Here is a 17,740-nt window from a genome sequence, read left to right on the forward strand (position 1 = left end):
CCTTGTTCACCCAATTCATAGCCACCAGGTGGAACTACCTGTACTGTGATTTTAATCTATTGAAGTGTTTATATTAAAGTCACCACTTATGTAAAAGACAGGGAAGGTCTGAACCCGCCATATATCCTCTCCTCCAAAGCTGGTTGAAGTCCAAGTATACCTTTCTCAAGCACTGTTGTTGACTGAGCAAATCACAGTAATGGCCGACAAACCCCCTTCTTTACTGGCCAGGGGAGAGGAAGCCAGCTCTAAGCAAACAGAGCCCAGGCAGGGGGAAAAGAGTCTTGTCAAACATTACAGGAGGCAGGGGAAGGCAGGCAAGCAAGCAAGTCCAAAGCATCTGCAGCATTTATTGATTTCAGCAGTAAATCTGTAAATTGCCCATAGTACATGCCATAATCATCAAGTTTCACAGTCAATAATTTAGCTTTGCCTATTCATTCTAGCCTGACCAGCTACCGCCAGGTGAAAAAAGGGGAATAAATAGAGATGGAGAGGGAGAAGAAAGCTGTCTTAGTGTGGAGGAAGGAGCTTTAGAAAATCAATGCTCTCGTGCAAAGCTAGGCTTAGCTGTTTTTCTATATTAGTCTGGGTTTTGATGGCTTAGGTGTTTCTTTTGCGATGCAAATAGGCATCCTTTTTTGAGCGTTACATTCCAATCAGTGATGGAATTTCATTCACTGTCTGAGAGAAAGAATGAGATCACAGCTGTTTCATGTACATGCTTAGCTAGTAGTAGTGCGGCCTTGAGTCAATTCACTGGATATTGATCATAGGCCAGTTTATAAAGTCCTGTGTAATATATTTAGCTGACACTGCAGGCAGTCAATTAGATATGACCGATGATGCTGTACATTTCCATTTTTCCTCCCCCCTGCCTCTCTATCTCTTACTTAGTCATAGGCATTTCAGTTGCTCTGCCTATGGGCTCGTTGCTTTAATGTTACTTGTTATCAGCACCAGAGGTATAAATGCTTCACCAGAAACCGAAGAAGACCGACAGCTAGAGGCAGGATAGAGTCTGTCTTCTGGCTGTGGGCTGTCAGGCAAGCTGGACGGACTGACTGGATCAGAGGACATGGTGAGCAGGATTATTGGTCCTGCTGAAGGGAGGGCTTCAGTTTCACAGGTGGTGGAGAACTTTGAGGGGTGCTCTGGGACTGGCACAGTTCTCTTGTTTATCCATCACCAGGAGCAGAGTCTTAGCTAGCGAATACTGTTACATTTGGGAGTGTTGAATGAAATCCATACTTAGTGTTTTTTTATCAGCGTATGCAAAATGGTATTGATAAGATGTCCATTAGTGGAGTAGATGCCTATACGCTACCAGCAGACATGACTTACTTTAGAATGCATCTAGCCTCTTGCATAATTTACGCCATTCACATCTCTAAATGCAGCAGATACTGTATATCTGCCAAAAGCAGAGGAAGCTAAAGTTCTTAATTTGCATTGGCTTAACTTATAATGCCATGTTTGAACACATAAAACAGGATGGATCCTGGTTCAGGTTAAAAGAAGGGGCTAGGTATATTTGGTTCCTACAACGCTTAAATGTTCCTAAGGGTTTTAGAGAATGACTGATTTCTACACTTGGAAAATCACTGCACATTATCTCAAATCTTCTCCAGCTATATTTAGTCTTTAGAATGGAGGTAAATTTGAGGTAATTTCAAAAGGCATTATATTGTCCCCGCTCAAAGAGCTGTCCAATGTATTTTTGTATGGATGGTAATTATTGCTAATGGTCAAAAATGGTTGTTTAGTGATAATGTTGCACTGCCGATAATTGAGCTTAATGCGATTTCAGCACTAATCATTAGTCTGCACCTCATGGAAGTACTGCACAATAAAATGGTGAAATTACTTTAAAGGCAATGTCCTTTATTAGAAGAACTTCTGCAAAATAGGATGTTCATTTTGAAGTATTTTTCCCCCTGTATGTCTCCACATTATCTCTGAGCATCGTGTTGTGCTCAATGTTCTACCATATTGTGACACAGTTGGTAGACGCTGCGAAGGTGTGAGTCAATATCGCTTTGTACACCTAAATAGAGATTCAAGCTGTCTTGAGATTCAGGGACTCTCCCAGACTGTATCTTCCAACACTGTTAGAAAAATTATTGGTAGTGATTTCTTCTTTTTCTAGGACATAATAATATTTCTCAGTATAGCGTTTTACGAACCATGCACCCTTGTAACCTGAGCCAAGCTGTCCTCCCTCCCTTCACAACAGAGCAATATTCACAACAGAACCCTGCTCTCTGGGAAACCTCTTTATTTTCTTTATATTTTGTCTGCCATGTTTGGCCTTCAGAATGAAGTAAAAAACGAACAGACGTTTCCTGAAAGGGGATTGATTTTCACTGGACTCTTTTAACATAAAATTAAATTGTAATTGTCACATGCTTGGGCCCTTCCCAACAATACAGAGATTTTGTTGTTGTTGAAATAATCAAAAATAATAATAACACAGTGAATAAATACACAATGAGAAACGATAACTTAGCTATATACTGTACACTGGGTACCAGCACCGAGTCGATGTGCAGGGGTACGAGGTAATTTAGTTAATACTTACTGTAGATTTAGGTAGGGATGAAGTGACTAGGCAACAGGATAGACAAACAAAGTAACAGAGCATGTGATGAGTCAAATGAGTTAGCGCAGAAAGGGTCAATGCACATAGTCTGTGTAGCTGTTAGTTAACTATTTAACAGTCTTTGGACTTGGGGGTAGAAGCTGTTCAGGGTCCTGTTGGTTCCAGTCTTGGTGCATTGGTACCGCTTGTCATGCAGTAGCAGAGAGAACAGTCTGACTTGGGTGGCTGAAGTCTTTGACAAGTTTTAGGGCCTTCCTCTGACCCTGCCTGGTATAGAGGTCCTGGATGGCAGGGAGCTCAGCCCGAGTGATGTACTGGGCCGTACACACTACCCTCTGTTGCGCCTTGCTGTCAGATGTCGAGTAGTTGCCATACCAAGAAGTGATGCAGCCAGTAAAGATGCTCTCAATGATGCAGATGTGTAACCTTTTAAGGATCTGAGGGCCCATTCCGAATCTTTTCAGGCTCCTGAGAGGAAAGAGTCATTGTCATGCCCTCTTCACGACTGTGTTGGTGTGTGTGAACCATGATAATAACTTAGTGATGTGGAAACTGAGGAACATTGATGGGGGAGTGCTCAGCACATACAGTGGGGCAAAAAAGTATTTGGTCAGCCACCAATTGTGCAAGTTCTCCCACTTAAAAAGATGAGAGAGGCCTGTAATGTTCATCATAGGTACACTTCAACTATGACAGACAAAATGAGGGGGAAAAATCCAGAAAATCACATTGTAGGATTTTTAATGAATTTATTTGCAAATTATGGTGGAAAATAAGTATTTGGTCAATAACAAAAGTTTATCTCAATACTTTGTTATATACCCTTTGTTGGCAATGACAGAGGTCAAACGTTTTCTGTAAGTCCTCACAAGGTTTTCACACACTGTTGCTGGTATTTTGGCCTATTCCTCCATGCAGATGGTAGGTATGGTGTTCTTTGGATGCAACTCAACATTCTTTGTCCTCCAAACACGACGAGTTGAGTTTTTACCAAAAAGTTATATTTTGGTTTCATCTGACCATATGACATTCTCCCAATCTTCTTCTGGATCATTCAAATGTTCTCTAGCAAACTTCAGACGGGCCTGGACATGTACTGGCTTAAGCAGGGGGACACGTCTGGCACTGCAGGATTTGAGTCCCTGGCGGCGTAGTGTGTTACTGATAGTAGGCTTTGTTACTTTGGTCCCAGCTATCTGCAGGTCATTCACTAGGTCCCCCCGTGTGGTTCTGGGATTTTTGCTCACCGTTCTTGTGATCATTTTGACCCCACGGGGTGAGATCTTGTGTGGAGCCCCAGATGGAGGGAGATTATCAGTGGTCTTGTATGTCTTCCATGTCCTAATAATTGCTCCCACAGTTGTTTTCTTCAAACCAAGCTGCTTACCTATTGCAGATTCAGTCTTCCCAGCCTGGTGCAGGTCTACAATTTTGTTTCTGGTGTTCTTTGACAGCTCTTTGGTCTTGGCCATAGTGGAGTTTGGAGTGTGACTGTTTGAGGTTGTGGACAGGTGTCTTTTATAGGTGTCTGATAACAAGTTCAAACAGGTGCCATTAATACAGGTAATGAGTGGAGGACAGAGGAGCCTCTTAAAGAAGAAGTTACAGGTCTGTGAGAGCCAGAAATCTTGCTTGTTTGTAGGTGACCAGAAATGTATTTTCCACCATAATTTGCAAATAAATTCATTAAAAATCCTACAATGTGATTTTCTGGATTTTTTTTCTCATTTTGTTTGTCATAGTTGAAGTGTACCTATGATGAAAATTACAGGCCTCTCTCATCTTTTCAAGTGGGAGAACTTGCACAATTGGTGGCTGACTAAATACTTTTTTGCCCCACTGTACATTTCCTATTGTCCATGATCACCTTTGACTTGCTGATGTTGAGGTTGTTGTCCTGGCACCACACTGCCAGATCTCTGAACTCCTCCCTGTAGGCTGTCTCATCATCATCGGTGATCAGGCCTACCACCATCGGGTCATCTGCAAACTTAATTATGGTGATGGAGTCATGTGCGAACAGGGAGTACAGCAGGGGACTAAGCATGCAACCCTGAGTGGCCTCTGTGTTGAGGGTCAGTGTGACAGATTTGTTAATGCCTACCCTCACCACCTGGGGGCGGCCTGTCAGGAAGTCAAAGCATTTCATGGCTACAGATGTGAGTGCTACGGGGCGATAATCATTTAGACAGGTTACCTTGACGTTTTTGGGCACAGTGACTATGGTGGTCTGTTTGAAACATGTAGGTATTATAGACTGGGTCAGAGAGAGGTTGAAAATGTCAGTGAATACACTTGCCAGCTGGTCAGTGCATGCTCTGTGTACACGTCCTGGTAATTCGTCTTGCCCTGTGGCCTTGTGAATGTTAACCTGTTTAAATGTCTTACTCAAATTGGCTATGGAGAGAGTGATCACAGAATTGTCTATAAGAGCTGGTGTTCTCATGGATGGTTCAATGTTGCTAGCCTTGAAACAAGCATAGAAGGTATTGAAGTCTTCTGGCAGGCTTGCGTCACTGGACAGCTTTTGTCTGGGTTTCTCTTTTAAATCTGTGATAGTTTGCATATTTCAGTCTGTGCTAGTGAAACAGCCCTGTAGCTTACCATCCACTGGTACTTCCTGTGTGTTTTTGCTTGTAAGCAGGAATCATGAGGATAGAGTTATGGTCAGACCTGCCAAATGGAGGGTGAGGGAGAGCTTTGTCTGTGTGTGGAGTAAAGGTGATCTAGAGTTGATATGCTGGTAGAAATGATTTTAAATGGATTTCAGTTTTCCTGCATTAAAGTCACTGGCCACTTGGAGCGTCGACTCTAGGTGAACATTTTCTTGTTTGCCTGTCCCTATACACCTTGTTGAATGCGGACTTAGTGCCAGCATCAGTTTGTGATGGTAAATGCATAACTACAAAAAAATATAGATGAAAACTCTCTTGGTTTCGAACGACGCTCAACCAGTTTATTCTCCAGTGATTGCACGTTCGCCAATGGACGCAATTAATCATCGGGTTCCCGCATGCCGGACTCTAGTGCCGTCTCTTCCTTCTTCAAGTGTCGGGATTTGGGCCTGATCCGGGATAAGAAATGTCTTTAGCCTCTGACTCATTTAAGTAGAAGTGATAGCAAAAAAATACAGCACAATTGGTCAGGAGCCCATAAAACGAACGCTATTCCTCCAGCGCCATTCTAGTTCAAACATGCCAACGTCTGTGTGTGTCCCGTGTTTCATTTGATAACTCACTTAGCCACGGCATCACACGAGGCCAGGACTGGTGCTCATAAGTCTGTGAGCCATAATAATGAAGTTATGAAAAGCATACGTTTTCAAGCAACAAAAGGTTCCTCCAAAAGTCAATCAAATGATTAGCATGAAGATATCTTAACATAAGTTACAACCAAGCGGGGACACGGTACTAATACATTTCATAGCTGGCTAAATGCATATTTGACCTTTCAACACAGCCCCAAGCATTAACAGCTCGGTATTTCGGTTGCATTCAATGGGATTGAGTCTGTTTCTTGATAATATTTAGAACATAATATACCCTCTGGGCTGCCACTTTGAGATATTATCTTGCTGCAGAGTCAAAAACACATGAATAATGAATTAGGTCTGCACTGATAGGGCTGTAGAGGGGGCTCTTTGGGTAGGATTAAGTGGACCTCTACCGTCTCCAGTGTACAGTCAGTACCTGCTCCCTCTCCGATGGCTAGGCCTCCCACCTCACCCACCTCAATGTACACGGATGCTAACGATAAACCAACATTACATTATTTATATGGCTGAGTAGATTTGTGTCGTGTTTATCTCCATCTCCCATCAGTAATAATTATGTAGGAACGGAGCAATGGGAAATGGAGATGTGTGAGTATTGAGCAGAAATGTAAACATGGCCTGATAGAACATTACCAGGAAATAACATTAATTAGAGAGATGAAACTGTGCTCCGGTGGCATAATTTTGTGTTAGGTATAAGTGATAACCTTGTTTCCATTTTCATAATTATCAGTTCAACCCTATACAGACTGTTGGTGAGGTTCCTAAGGTCATAGACTACTAATATTTACACTCATAATCTTTAATTGTGTGTATTTTTTTAGAAACCTTTGAGCTATTTTAAAAGATGCTGTCTGCAAAGTAATTGTTTCCACCACAACACATGGTAATACTGCTCGTCTGCTCACTCCTTGTGGCTTGTATTTACTACTAGTGATATAGCGGTAATAGTCTTGCAAGATTACTTACATTTCATTATGTGGCAGCACACAATGTTTTGAATGGATTGCACTTTTTCAAGCAGAGAATCACTTTAAGTGTGTAATTTTTTTTGATAATTAAGATGCAAATAGGCACATTAATAAAACATGGGGTAATATTACCCTAACACATTCGCAATGGTACTTAGGTATTTAATGCCTGTAATATTGAGAATTTCTCTGCCATTCAGCTCCCCATTCCTCCTCTTAATGGACTCATTAGAAGCAATAAACTACTTCAATCTCTCCAATCCTAATCTACGGAAGACTCAATTGCAGGAATGTCTTTCAATCCAATCGAATAGTGAAGCAAAGTGTCTCTTGGATTACCCATTTAACTTTGAGGTATCATCATTAATGATTGAGTAGCAGCGAGATAGAGGAAGGCCGTTGTCTAGCAACAGGGTTTGTGGAGAGTCAACTGTAAGAGTTTGAAGATCTCATGCTTTCAATATGATTAGTTTTTCTAGACATTCCAGAGAGCTAGAGAGGTCTTCACTTACAGAATTATCCCAATGTTTGGGAGAACAACATTTCATGAAAACAAAGAGATTTCATTATGCACTCTATATACAACAGTGTGTGTACAACCCTTCAAATTAGTGGATTCAGCCATTTCAGCCATACCCGTTGCTGACAGGTATATTACATCGATGCAATCGCCTTAGACAAACATTGGCAGTAGAATGGCCTCACTGAAGAGCTCAGTGACATTGAACGTGGCACCGTCATAGCACGTCACTTTCCCAACAAGTAAGTTCATCAAATGTCTGCTGTTAAGTGCTGTTATTGTGAAATGGAAACGTTTGGGAGCAACAATGGTTCAGTCGCGAAGTGGTAGGCCACACAAGCTCAGAAAGGGACCGCCGAGTGATGAAGCGTAGTGTATAAAAAAAATCGTCTGTCCTCGGTTGCAACACTCAGTACCGAGTTCCAAACTGCCACTGGGAGCAACGTCAGCACAAGAACGGTTCGTCAGGTTTCCATGGTCGAGCAGCCACGCACAAGCCTAAGATCACCATGTGCGATGCCAGGCGTCGGCTGGCGTGGTGTAAAGCTTGCCACCATTAGACTCTGGAGCAGTGGAAACATGTTCTCTGGAGGGATGAATCATGCTTCACCATCTGGCAGTCCGACGGATGAATCTGGGTTTGGCGGATGCCTGGAGAACGCTACCTGTCCCATACCTAGTGCCAACAGTAAAATTTGGTGGAGGAGGAATAATGGTCTGGGACTATTTTTTTCATGGTTCGGGCTAGGCCCTTTAGTTCCAATGAAGGGAAATCTTAACGCTACAGCATACAATGTCATTCTAGACAATTCTGTGCTTCCAACTTTGTGGCAACAGTTTGGGGAAGGCCTTTTCCTGTTTCAGCATGACAATACCCCCGTGCAGAAAGCGAGGTCCGTACAGAAATGTTTTGTCGAGATCGGTGTGGAAGAATTTGACTGGCCTGCACAGAGCCCTGACCTCAACCCCATCGAATACCTTTGGGATGACTTGGAATGCTGACTGCGAGTCAGGCCTAATCGCCCAACATCAGTCCCCTGACCTCACTAATACTCTTGTGGCTGAATGGTAGCAAGTACCTGCAGCAATGTTTTTACATCTAGTGGAAAGCCTCCTCAGAAGAGGATGTTATATTAGTAAAGAGGGGACCAACTCCATCTTAATGCCCGTGATTTTCTTTTATGAGATGTTCAACGAGCAGGTGTCCACATACTTTTGGGCATGTAGTGTATACTAATGAATGTTCCACTGAATCATTCTAACACAAATATAGTTCACTATGCGGTTAAACACTTCCAAACCCAACACTCTCTCACGATGATGTCACAGAGTAAGTGGATACTGAGTGTTTTCTCCTTGGTCCACAGACAGCAGCCATAGTGAGATGGCCCAGCCATCGTTGACCATCCAGACGTACCCGTACGGGGGCTGTGAGTCAGTGGAGATGTCCTACCAGGCCGGCCAGTTCCAGCCGGCCATCCGTGTAGCCGACCTCCTCCAACACATTACCCAGATGAAGTGTGGCCAGGGATACGGCTTTAAGGAAGAGTATGAGGTAAGAATGGTTAGTACGGTTTCATCAACATCACAGGGAATTATGTGTGGTCACTAGACTGTATCCCAGGAACTTGTAAGATAATAATGTTTTCCAGATAACTTTGATGTTCTATTCAAACTTCCAATATCGTCAGATTCCTCTTTTACATGACATCTTCCATTTCAACCAGATATCATTATGTCCAGTTGCATTGCTGACTTTCTGCCTTGAAGGAATAATTTTGTTGTTTGAGATCTGTTTTAGTTTATTTGATTACAGCACATCTCTGTATGAATGATATGATGAAATCTAATTTGCACTTCCCCTCTTTTTAATAAGGGAAACACACTGGTGGTGCCCTTATCAAATATTTATTGAAAATCACATTTGAAAACGTAATTAATATCGATAGTTTACCCAAAACAAATCAAAGACAATGAATTCTCTGATCTATAAAACTGAGTCCACCTCATCTATTGATCGATGTTTGAGTCGTCTCGTGTTTTTTCACCACCAAAGACAATAACTCTTTAATTACTCACGCATTGCATCCTAATTAAGTCCAGTAAAGTATTTAAATTTTGTTTTTTTCTTCAAGTTCGTGCCACTTTGGTGCCCCCTTTTAATTTAGGTAACTTTGGGCCTCTCGAGTGGTGCAGCGGTCTAAGGCACTGCGTCACAGTGCTTGAGGCATCACTACAGATCCTGGTTCGATCCCAGGCTGTGTCACAGCTGGCCGTGACTGGGAGACCCCTGAGACGGTGTACAATTGTCCGGGTTAGGCCGGCTGGGATTTCCTTGTCCCATCGTGCTCTAGCAACTCCTTGTGGTGGGCCGGGCGCCTGCAAGCTGACTTCGCCAGCTGGATTGACAGGGTCATGTTTTGGAGAACGCATGGCTCTCGACCTTCTCCTCTCCCTAGTCCGTAGGGGAGTTGCAGCGATGGGACATGACTGTAACTACCAATTGGATATCACGAAACAACAAATAACGCCAACAGTCAGATTCCTAATGCCAAAACTCTCAAACAATTATTTGTCCTTTTAACCTGAGATTGGAAAGAATTTAACCCTCAATATTTCTGCAAGTTTGTGTTCTACTTTAGACTTACCTCTGGGTTCAGACTTTTATTAACTCAAACGAGTCTGCAGACACCACCTGGGTTTTCTAAGCTTTATAGAAAAATACTCATGTAAAGCCTTGTTTTTATCTAACAAACAAAGGATTCGGTAAAACTTTATTTGGGTAGTCCATCTGTAGATATCAGTCACATTTCAACTATCTACTAACCCTAAACTTAACCCTTTCCCTAACTTTAACCCTTACCCTAACCCTTATTCTAAACCTAACCGTAACCTTAGCAAACAATTGCTTATCTACAGATAGTTTGACAATCTGTAGAGCATCCACTGATGGACATTCCGGAATATCCGGACCAAGGATTATTTTCCCTATTCAAATTGACAAAGGTCACTCAACACTATGCTACGTAGTCCTTTCATTAAAAAAGTCAGCCTTCCAGGAACACTATGCTGTAGGTCAGAGGCATAGGTAGAAATTGCTGTGTGGCTAGGCCTGAGTAAAAGTGACTGGACCAACACTTTGCAGCAAAATAACAGGAAAAATACCCTGACATCAGTAGCGTTGTTGTGGTGCATTAAGATGTGGGTATACTCTAAATGCGGTCCCCAAACTCACTCACTTGAATCAGCAAACATAAACCTGGCCTACCAAGGCAGGATATTCTGATTTAGTCAGGAGACAATACAAACATCAAATACGTTTACATTTAAAACCAATTTTATTTTCAGCCATCCTGATTGGGTGGGTCAGTGTTCAATCTGGCAACCTGGCCCTGCCGTGGCTTTGCCTCTGCTGTAGGTACTTGACTATTGTATCTAAACTCAGCAAAAAAAAGAAACGCCCCTTTTTTAGGACCCTGTCTTTCAAAGATAATTTGTAAAAATCCAAACTTCACAGATCTTCATTGTAAAGGGTTTAAACACTGAATTCCATTCTTGTTCAATGAACCATTAACAATTAATGAACATGCACCTGTGGAACGGTCGTTAAGACACTAACAGCTCTGAACATCACACCTGCGTGACAGGTACAGGATGGCAACAACAACTGCCCGAGTTACACCAGGAACGCACAATACCTCCATCACTGCTCAGACTGTCCGCAATAGACTGAGAAAGGCTGGACTGAGGTCTTGTAGGCCTGTTGTAAGGCAGGTCCTCACCAGACATCACCAGCAACAATGTCGACTATGGGCACAAACCCACTGTCGCTGGACCAGACAGGACTGGCAAAAAGTGCGTGGTTTGGTCTCACCAGGGGTGATGGTCCGATTTGCGTTTATCGTCGAAGGAATGAGCGTTACACAGAGGCCTGTACTCTGGAGCGGATAGATTTTGAGGTGGAGTGTCCGTCATGGTCTGGAGCGGTGTGTCACAACATCATCAGATTGCCTGCAATGACAACAAGCTCAATCTCAATGCTGTGCGTTACAGGGAAAACATCCTCCTCCGTCATGTGGTACCCTTCCGGCAGGCTCATCCTGACATGACCCTCCAGCATGACAATGCCACAAGCCATACTGCTCGTTCTGTGCGTGATTTCCTGCAAGACAGGAATGTCAGTGTTCTGCCATGGGCAGCAAAGAGCCCGGATGTCAATCCCATTGAGCACATCTGGGACCTGTTGGATCGGAGGGTGAGGGCTAGGGCCATTCCCCCCAGAAATGCCTGGGAACTTGCAGGTGACTTGGTGGAAGAGTGGGGTAACATCTCACAGTAAGAACGGATAAATCTGAGGAGGAGATGCACTGCAGTACTTAATGCAGCTGGTGGCCACACCAGATACTGACTGTTACTTTTGATTTTGATTTCCCCCCTTTGTTCAGGGACACATTATTCAATTTCTGTTCATCACATGGCTGTGTAACTAGTTCAGTTTATGTCTCTGTTGAAGCATGTTAAGTTTGCTGAAAATAAACTCCGTTCACAGTGAGAGGACGTTTGTTAGAGCTTTGTTCATGTCTGGTCAGTGGAGTGAACTGAAGGCTGTGAAGGTTCTATTCAACTTCTTGGCTGTAGGCCTCCGGTAGCCTCCCTTTGCCTGGCTGTAAACATGAGATGCATTGCCTTTTCCTCTCGCTCACTGTGCCTGCACTGATAAAGCCAGCAATTGTGCCTCTTATTTAAAGGATCATCCATCACTGGGGACATTTTTATAACGCCTTTCTGGTATTCCTTCCCCCTATAACCTGATTTGCCTCACAATTTCAGCCCCTATCCCATTGAAAATTAAGTTGGCACTTTACTCCATGCTCGCTTATGAAATATAAAGGTCATGTTTTTTTCATACAGTCCATGGGGAAAGTCAAATTGTCACGCATTCCCAAACACGACTTGCGGTTGGTGGATCGTGACTGCGGTGATGTGAGAATATCTTAAGAGACATACATACGTCAGTGCTTTGTATTATGGTGAAGAAGGCCCCAACTCATTTCAAATGGTGCCCCTTACATGTCATACATTATGTTTTCATGTGTGTTCTGTCAGTGTGCTCTCCATTTTGTGTTGAAGCTACAGTATGGTTTATGACTTGTTCAATGGTTGTGTGGAGGTGTGAACCTGTGGGTGTGAGAAGAGGAAAGGACCAAAGAGATAAGGAGAGAGAGAAAAGGGAGAGCGAAAGGAAGGGAGGGAGAAATGGAGATCTGGGGACTGGGGATTAAAGGCGATAGCGGCCACCTGTGTGCGTTTGTCAGCATAATCGGCCCATTACTCACATCCTGACAGATGCATTGAGAGAGGGAGCCAGCCCTCACTGGCGCACACACACACACACACACACACACAGAGACAGCCCACAAAGTCAAACAGAGGAACGGATCACATAACAGAGGACATGTAGAAACACATGAAGAACAAGGAGGGGAATCATTGAATCAAAAGCGTTTGGACATTTGGTTGCCTTCATAAAGGGACCTGACCTCATTGATAGCACACTGATTTGAGATAGAGCCCTCTGCCTCCTTCTCTGTGTGTGACAGTGCATGCAAACAATGTCTGTATCACTAATGGCACCCTATTCTCTTTATACTGCACTACGTTTAACCAGGGCACTTAGGGGCTCTGGTCAAAAGTAGTGCACTTTAAAGTGAATAGGGTGCTATTTGGGATTCAGCCAACAACTCACGTGTCAGTGCCGACAGGACACATACAGTTGAAGTCGGAAGTTTAAGTACACTTAGGTTTTTTAACCACTCCACAAATTTCTTGTTAATTAACATACTACAGTTTTGTCAAGTCGGCTAGGACGTCTACTTTGTGCATGACACAAGTATTTTTTCAAACGATTGTTTACAGACAGATTATTTCACTTGTTACAATTCCAGTGGGTCAGAAGTTTACGTACACTAAATTGACTGTGCCTTTAAACAGCTTGAAAAATTCCAGAGAAATTATGTCATGCCTTTAGAAGCTTCTGATAGGCTAATTGACATCATTTGAGTCAATTGGAGGTGTACCTGTGGTTGTATTTCAAGGCCTCCCTTCAAATTCAGTGCTTCTTTGCTTGACATCATGGGAAAATCAAAGGAAATCAGCCAAGACCTCAGAAAAATAATTGTAGACCTCCCAGAGTCTGGTTCATCCTTGTGAGCAATTTCCAAATGCCTGTAGGTACCACGTTCCTCAGTACAAACAGAAGTATGCAAGTATAAACAGCATGGGACCACGCAGCCATCATACCGTTCAGGAAGGAGACGCGTTCTGTCTCCGAGAGATGAACGTACTTTGGTGCGAAAGTGCAAATCAATCCCAGAACAACAGCTAAAAGACCTTGTGAAGATGCTGGAGGAAACGGGTACAAAAGTATCTATATCTATGGTAAAAATGGGCATAACCTAAAAGGCCTAAAAGGCACTCAGCAAGGAAGAAGCCACTGCTCCAAAACCGCCATATAAAAGCCGGACTACGGTTTTTAACTGCACATGGGGACAAAGATCGTACTTTTTGGAGAAATGTCCTCTGGTCTGATGAAACAAAAATAGAACTGTTTGGCCATAATGACCATTGTTATATTTGGAGGAAAAAGTGGGGGGCTTGCAAGCCAAAGAACACCATCCCAACCATGAAGCATGGGGGTGGCAGCATCATGTTGTGGGGATGCTTTTCTGCTGGAAGGACTGGTGCACTTCACAAATAGATGGCATCATGATGGAGGACAATTATGTGGATATATTGAAGCAACATCTCGAGACAAAGTTGTGGCAAAATGGTGGCAAAATGGCTTAACTTCTTGGCGCATCCATCCCGTTAGCGGGATCATTTTCGTCAACGTCCTCTGAATTGCAGAGCGCCAAATTCAAATTAAATTACAAAAAATATTTAATTTTCATGAAATCACAAAACACAGTTTAGCTTGTTGTTAATCCACCTGGCATGTCAGATTTCAAAAAAGCTTTTCGGCGAAAGCTATTCAAGCGTTTATGTTAGGACATCTCTCTCAGCAGACAAAGTAGATTGGTCACGAAAGTCAGAAAAGCAATAAAATGAATCGCTTACCTTTTGATCTTCAGATGTTTACACACACGAGACTCTCAGTTACATAATAAATGTTGCTTTTGTTCCATAAAGATTATTTTAAAATCCAAAAACCTCAATTTGGTTGGCGCGTTATGTTCAGAAATCCACAGGCTCGAGCGGTCACGACGGGGCAGACGGAAATTCCAAATAGTATCCATAAAGTCTGTAGAAACATGTCAAACGTTTTTTATAATCAATCCTCGGGTTGTTTTTACAATAAATAGTCGATAATATTTAAACCGGACCTTATCTTTTTCAATAAGAGTGAGAGAGAAAATGTCTGCTCCAAGCTGCTCGCGCATGCAAAACACTGCTGGCACCCAGCCATCTAATGACGCGATGTGATCTTTCTCGCTCATTTTTCAGAATAAAAGCCTGAAATTATTTCTAAAGACTGTTCACACCATGTGGAAGCCATAGGAAAAGGAATCTGGTTGATATCCCTTTAAATGGAGGGAAGGCATGGAAGGCATTCTGTTTTCGCCTGCAATATCAGTTCTGTTATACTCGCAGACAATATTTTGACAGTTTTGGAAACTTTAGTGTTTTCTATCCTAATCTGAGAATTATATGCATATTCTAGATTCGGCCTGAGAAATAGGCAGTTTCATTTGGGTATGTTTTTCATCCAAACATCAATATACAGCCCCCTACACTCAAGAGGTTAAGGACAACAAAGTCAAGGTATTGGAGTGGCCATTACATAGCCCTGACCTCAATCCTATAGAAAATTTGTGGGCAGAACTGAAAAAGCATGTGCGAGCTAGGAGGCCTACAAACCTGACTCGGTTACACCAACTCTGTCAGGATGAATGGGCCAAAATTCACCCAACTTATTGTGGAAACTTGTGGAAGGCTACCCACAAAGTTTGACCCAAGTTAAACAATTTAAAGGCAATGCTACCAAATGCGAATTGAGTGTATGTAAACTTCTGACCCACTGGGAATGTAAATAAATAAACAAATAAAAGCTGAAATAAATCATTCTCTCTACTATACTTATCAAAACATCATGACACATACTGAGTTTGAAGTGTTTGTAAAATTCAGAGCTGGTGTAAGGAGGGCAAGGAGGCCTACAAACCTGGCTCCGTTACACCAGCTCTGTCAGGAGGAATGGGCCAAAATTCCCCCAACTTATTGTGGGAAGCTTGTGGAAGGCTACCTGAAAAGTTTGAGCTAAGATCAACAATTTAAAGGCAATCCTACCAAATACTAATCGAGTGTATGTAAACTTCTGACCCACTGGGAATGTGATGAAAGAAATAAAAGCTGAATTAAATCATTCTCTCTACTATTATTCCAACATTTCACATATGATCCTAACTGACCTAATACAGGGAATTTTTACTAGGATTAAATGTCAGGAATTGTGAAAAACTGAGCTTAAATGTACTTGGCTGAGGTGTATGTAAACTTCTGACTTCAACTGTATGTTAATGCAGAGTGTCATCAGTTTATTTATTTTTTAAATATGGAAAAAGACAATGCGACCTCATCCCAGTCTGCATCTCAAATGGCAGCCCATTCCATATATAGTCCAGGGCCCATAGAGTCTTGGTCAAAAGTAATGCACTATATAGGGAATAGGCTGCCATTTTGGATGCTACCTCATAACAAGGGCTGGTTAAGGAGAAGTGTATCTTTTATCAATGTTTATTATGAGTATTTCTGTAAATTGACGTGGCTCTCTGCAAAATTACAGCATGTTTTGGAACTACTGAACATAACACGCCAATGTAAAATTCGATTTTTGGATATAAATCTGCACTTTGTCAAACAAAACATACATGTATTGTGTAACATGAAGTCCTATGAGTGTCATCTGATGAAGATCATCAAAGGTTTGTGACTAATTTTTATCTAGATTTCTGCTTTTTGTGACTCCTCTCTTTGGCTGGAAAAATGGCTGTGTTTTTCTGTGACTTGGTGGTGACCTAACATAATTGTTTGTGGTGCTTTCACTGTAAAGCCTTTTTGAAATCAGACTCTGTGGCTGGATTAACGAGAATTTATCTTTTATCTTTAAAATGGTGTAAAATACTTGTATGCTTGAGGAATTTTAATTATGAGATTGTTGTTGTTTTGAATGTGGCGCCCTGCACTTTCACTGGTTGTTGGCGGGGGTGGGACGCTACCGTCCCGAATATCCCAGAGAGGTTAAAACTTGTTAAGCCTACCCCCTACTTTTTCGAACATTCTGTTAAAAATCGTGCAACATTTCAGCGTCCTGCTACTCATGCCAGGAATATAGTATATGCATATGATTAGTATGTGTGGATAGAAAACACTCTCACGTTTCTAAAACTGGTTAAATCATGGCTGTGACTATAACAGAGCATGTGTTTCATCGAAAGCGCAAGAAAAACTGATCACTGAAAACTGAAAAAAATATCAATGCGCCACTTGCATGTATTGTCTATGGGAGGCCAAATTAAATGGGGCTTAGATTGCAAGTCCTACAACTTCCACACGATGTCACCAGTCTTGTCAATTGCCTGGACGTTGTTTCTTGGTCAAACGAAGGAGAGAGACCCCTTTCCATCCGGTCTCCGACAGGAAGTTTTGGAAGAGAGATTTCCGAACATGATTTGAAGACGTGGAGCTATTGAATACACATCGCCCCGTGATCAATTTGATAGATTACTAACGTTTACTAATACCTAAAGTTGGATTACAAAAGTATTTCGAAGTGTTTTGTGAAAGTTTATCGTCGACTTTTTTGATTTAAAAAAATGACGTAGCGTTTTCAAACGGTGTTTTTTTATGGATCACACAGTTTTCATAGATTGATATTTAGGGTATATATGGACCGATTTAATCGAAAAAAAAGACCCAATAGTGATGTTTATGGGACATATAGGAGTGCCAACAAAGAAGCTCGTCAAAGGTAATGAATGTTTTATATTTTATTTCTGCTATTTGTGTAGCGCCGGCTACGCTAATTCTTTTGTTTACGTCGCCTTCAGGTATTTCGGGGTGTTGCATGCTATCAGATAATAGCTTTTCATGCTTTCGCCGAAAAGCATTTTAAAAATCTGACTTGTTGGCTAGATTCAAAAATGAGTGTAGCTTTAATTCAGTACCCTGCATGTGTGTTTTAATGAACGTTTGAGTTTTAACAAGTGCTATTAGCATTTGGCGTAGCGCATTTGCATTTCCAGATGGCTGGGTGGGACGCATACGTCTCAGGGGACGCTAAGAGGTTTGCAACTGCTGTCTGTCAGATTAATTTA

General features: G+C 42.2%; 1 protein-coding gene across 7 annotated transcripts in view; it reads left to right on the top strand.

The window, feature by feature from the left end:
- Window positions 1-17,740, top strand: part of ptprt (protein tyrosine phosphatase receptor type T) — a 415,965-nt gene that overhangs the window by 353,055 nt on the left and 45,170 nt on the right. For all 7 annotated transcript variants that reach the window (XM_042301053.1, XM_042301087.1, XM_042301062.1 and 4 more), the window contains one exon: window positions 8,735-8,922. In XM_042301053.1, the coding sequence (XP_042156987.1) occupies window positions 8,735-8,922 (188 nt within the window). The remainder of the gene's footprint in view (window positions 1-8,734; window positions 8,923-17,740) is intronic.

This window comes from Oncorhynchus tshawytscha, linkage group LG02, assembly GCF_018296145.1.
Source record: "Oncorhynchus tshawytscha isolate Ot180627B linkage group LG02, Otsh_v2.0, whole genome shotgun sequence".
Taxonomy (NCBI): domain Eukaryota; kingdom Metazoa; phylum Chordata; class Actinopteri; order Salmoniformes; family Salmonidae; genus Oncorhynchus; species Oncorhynchus tshawytscha.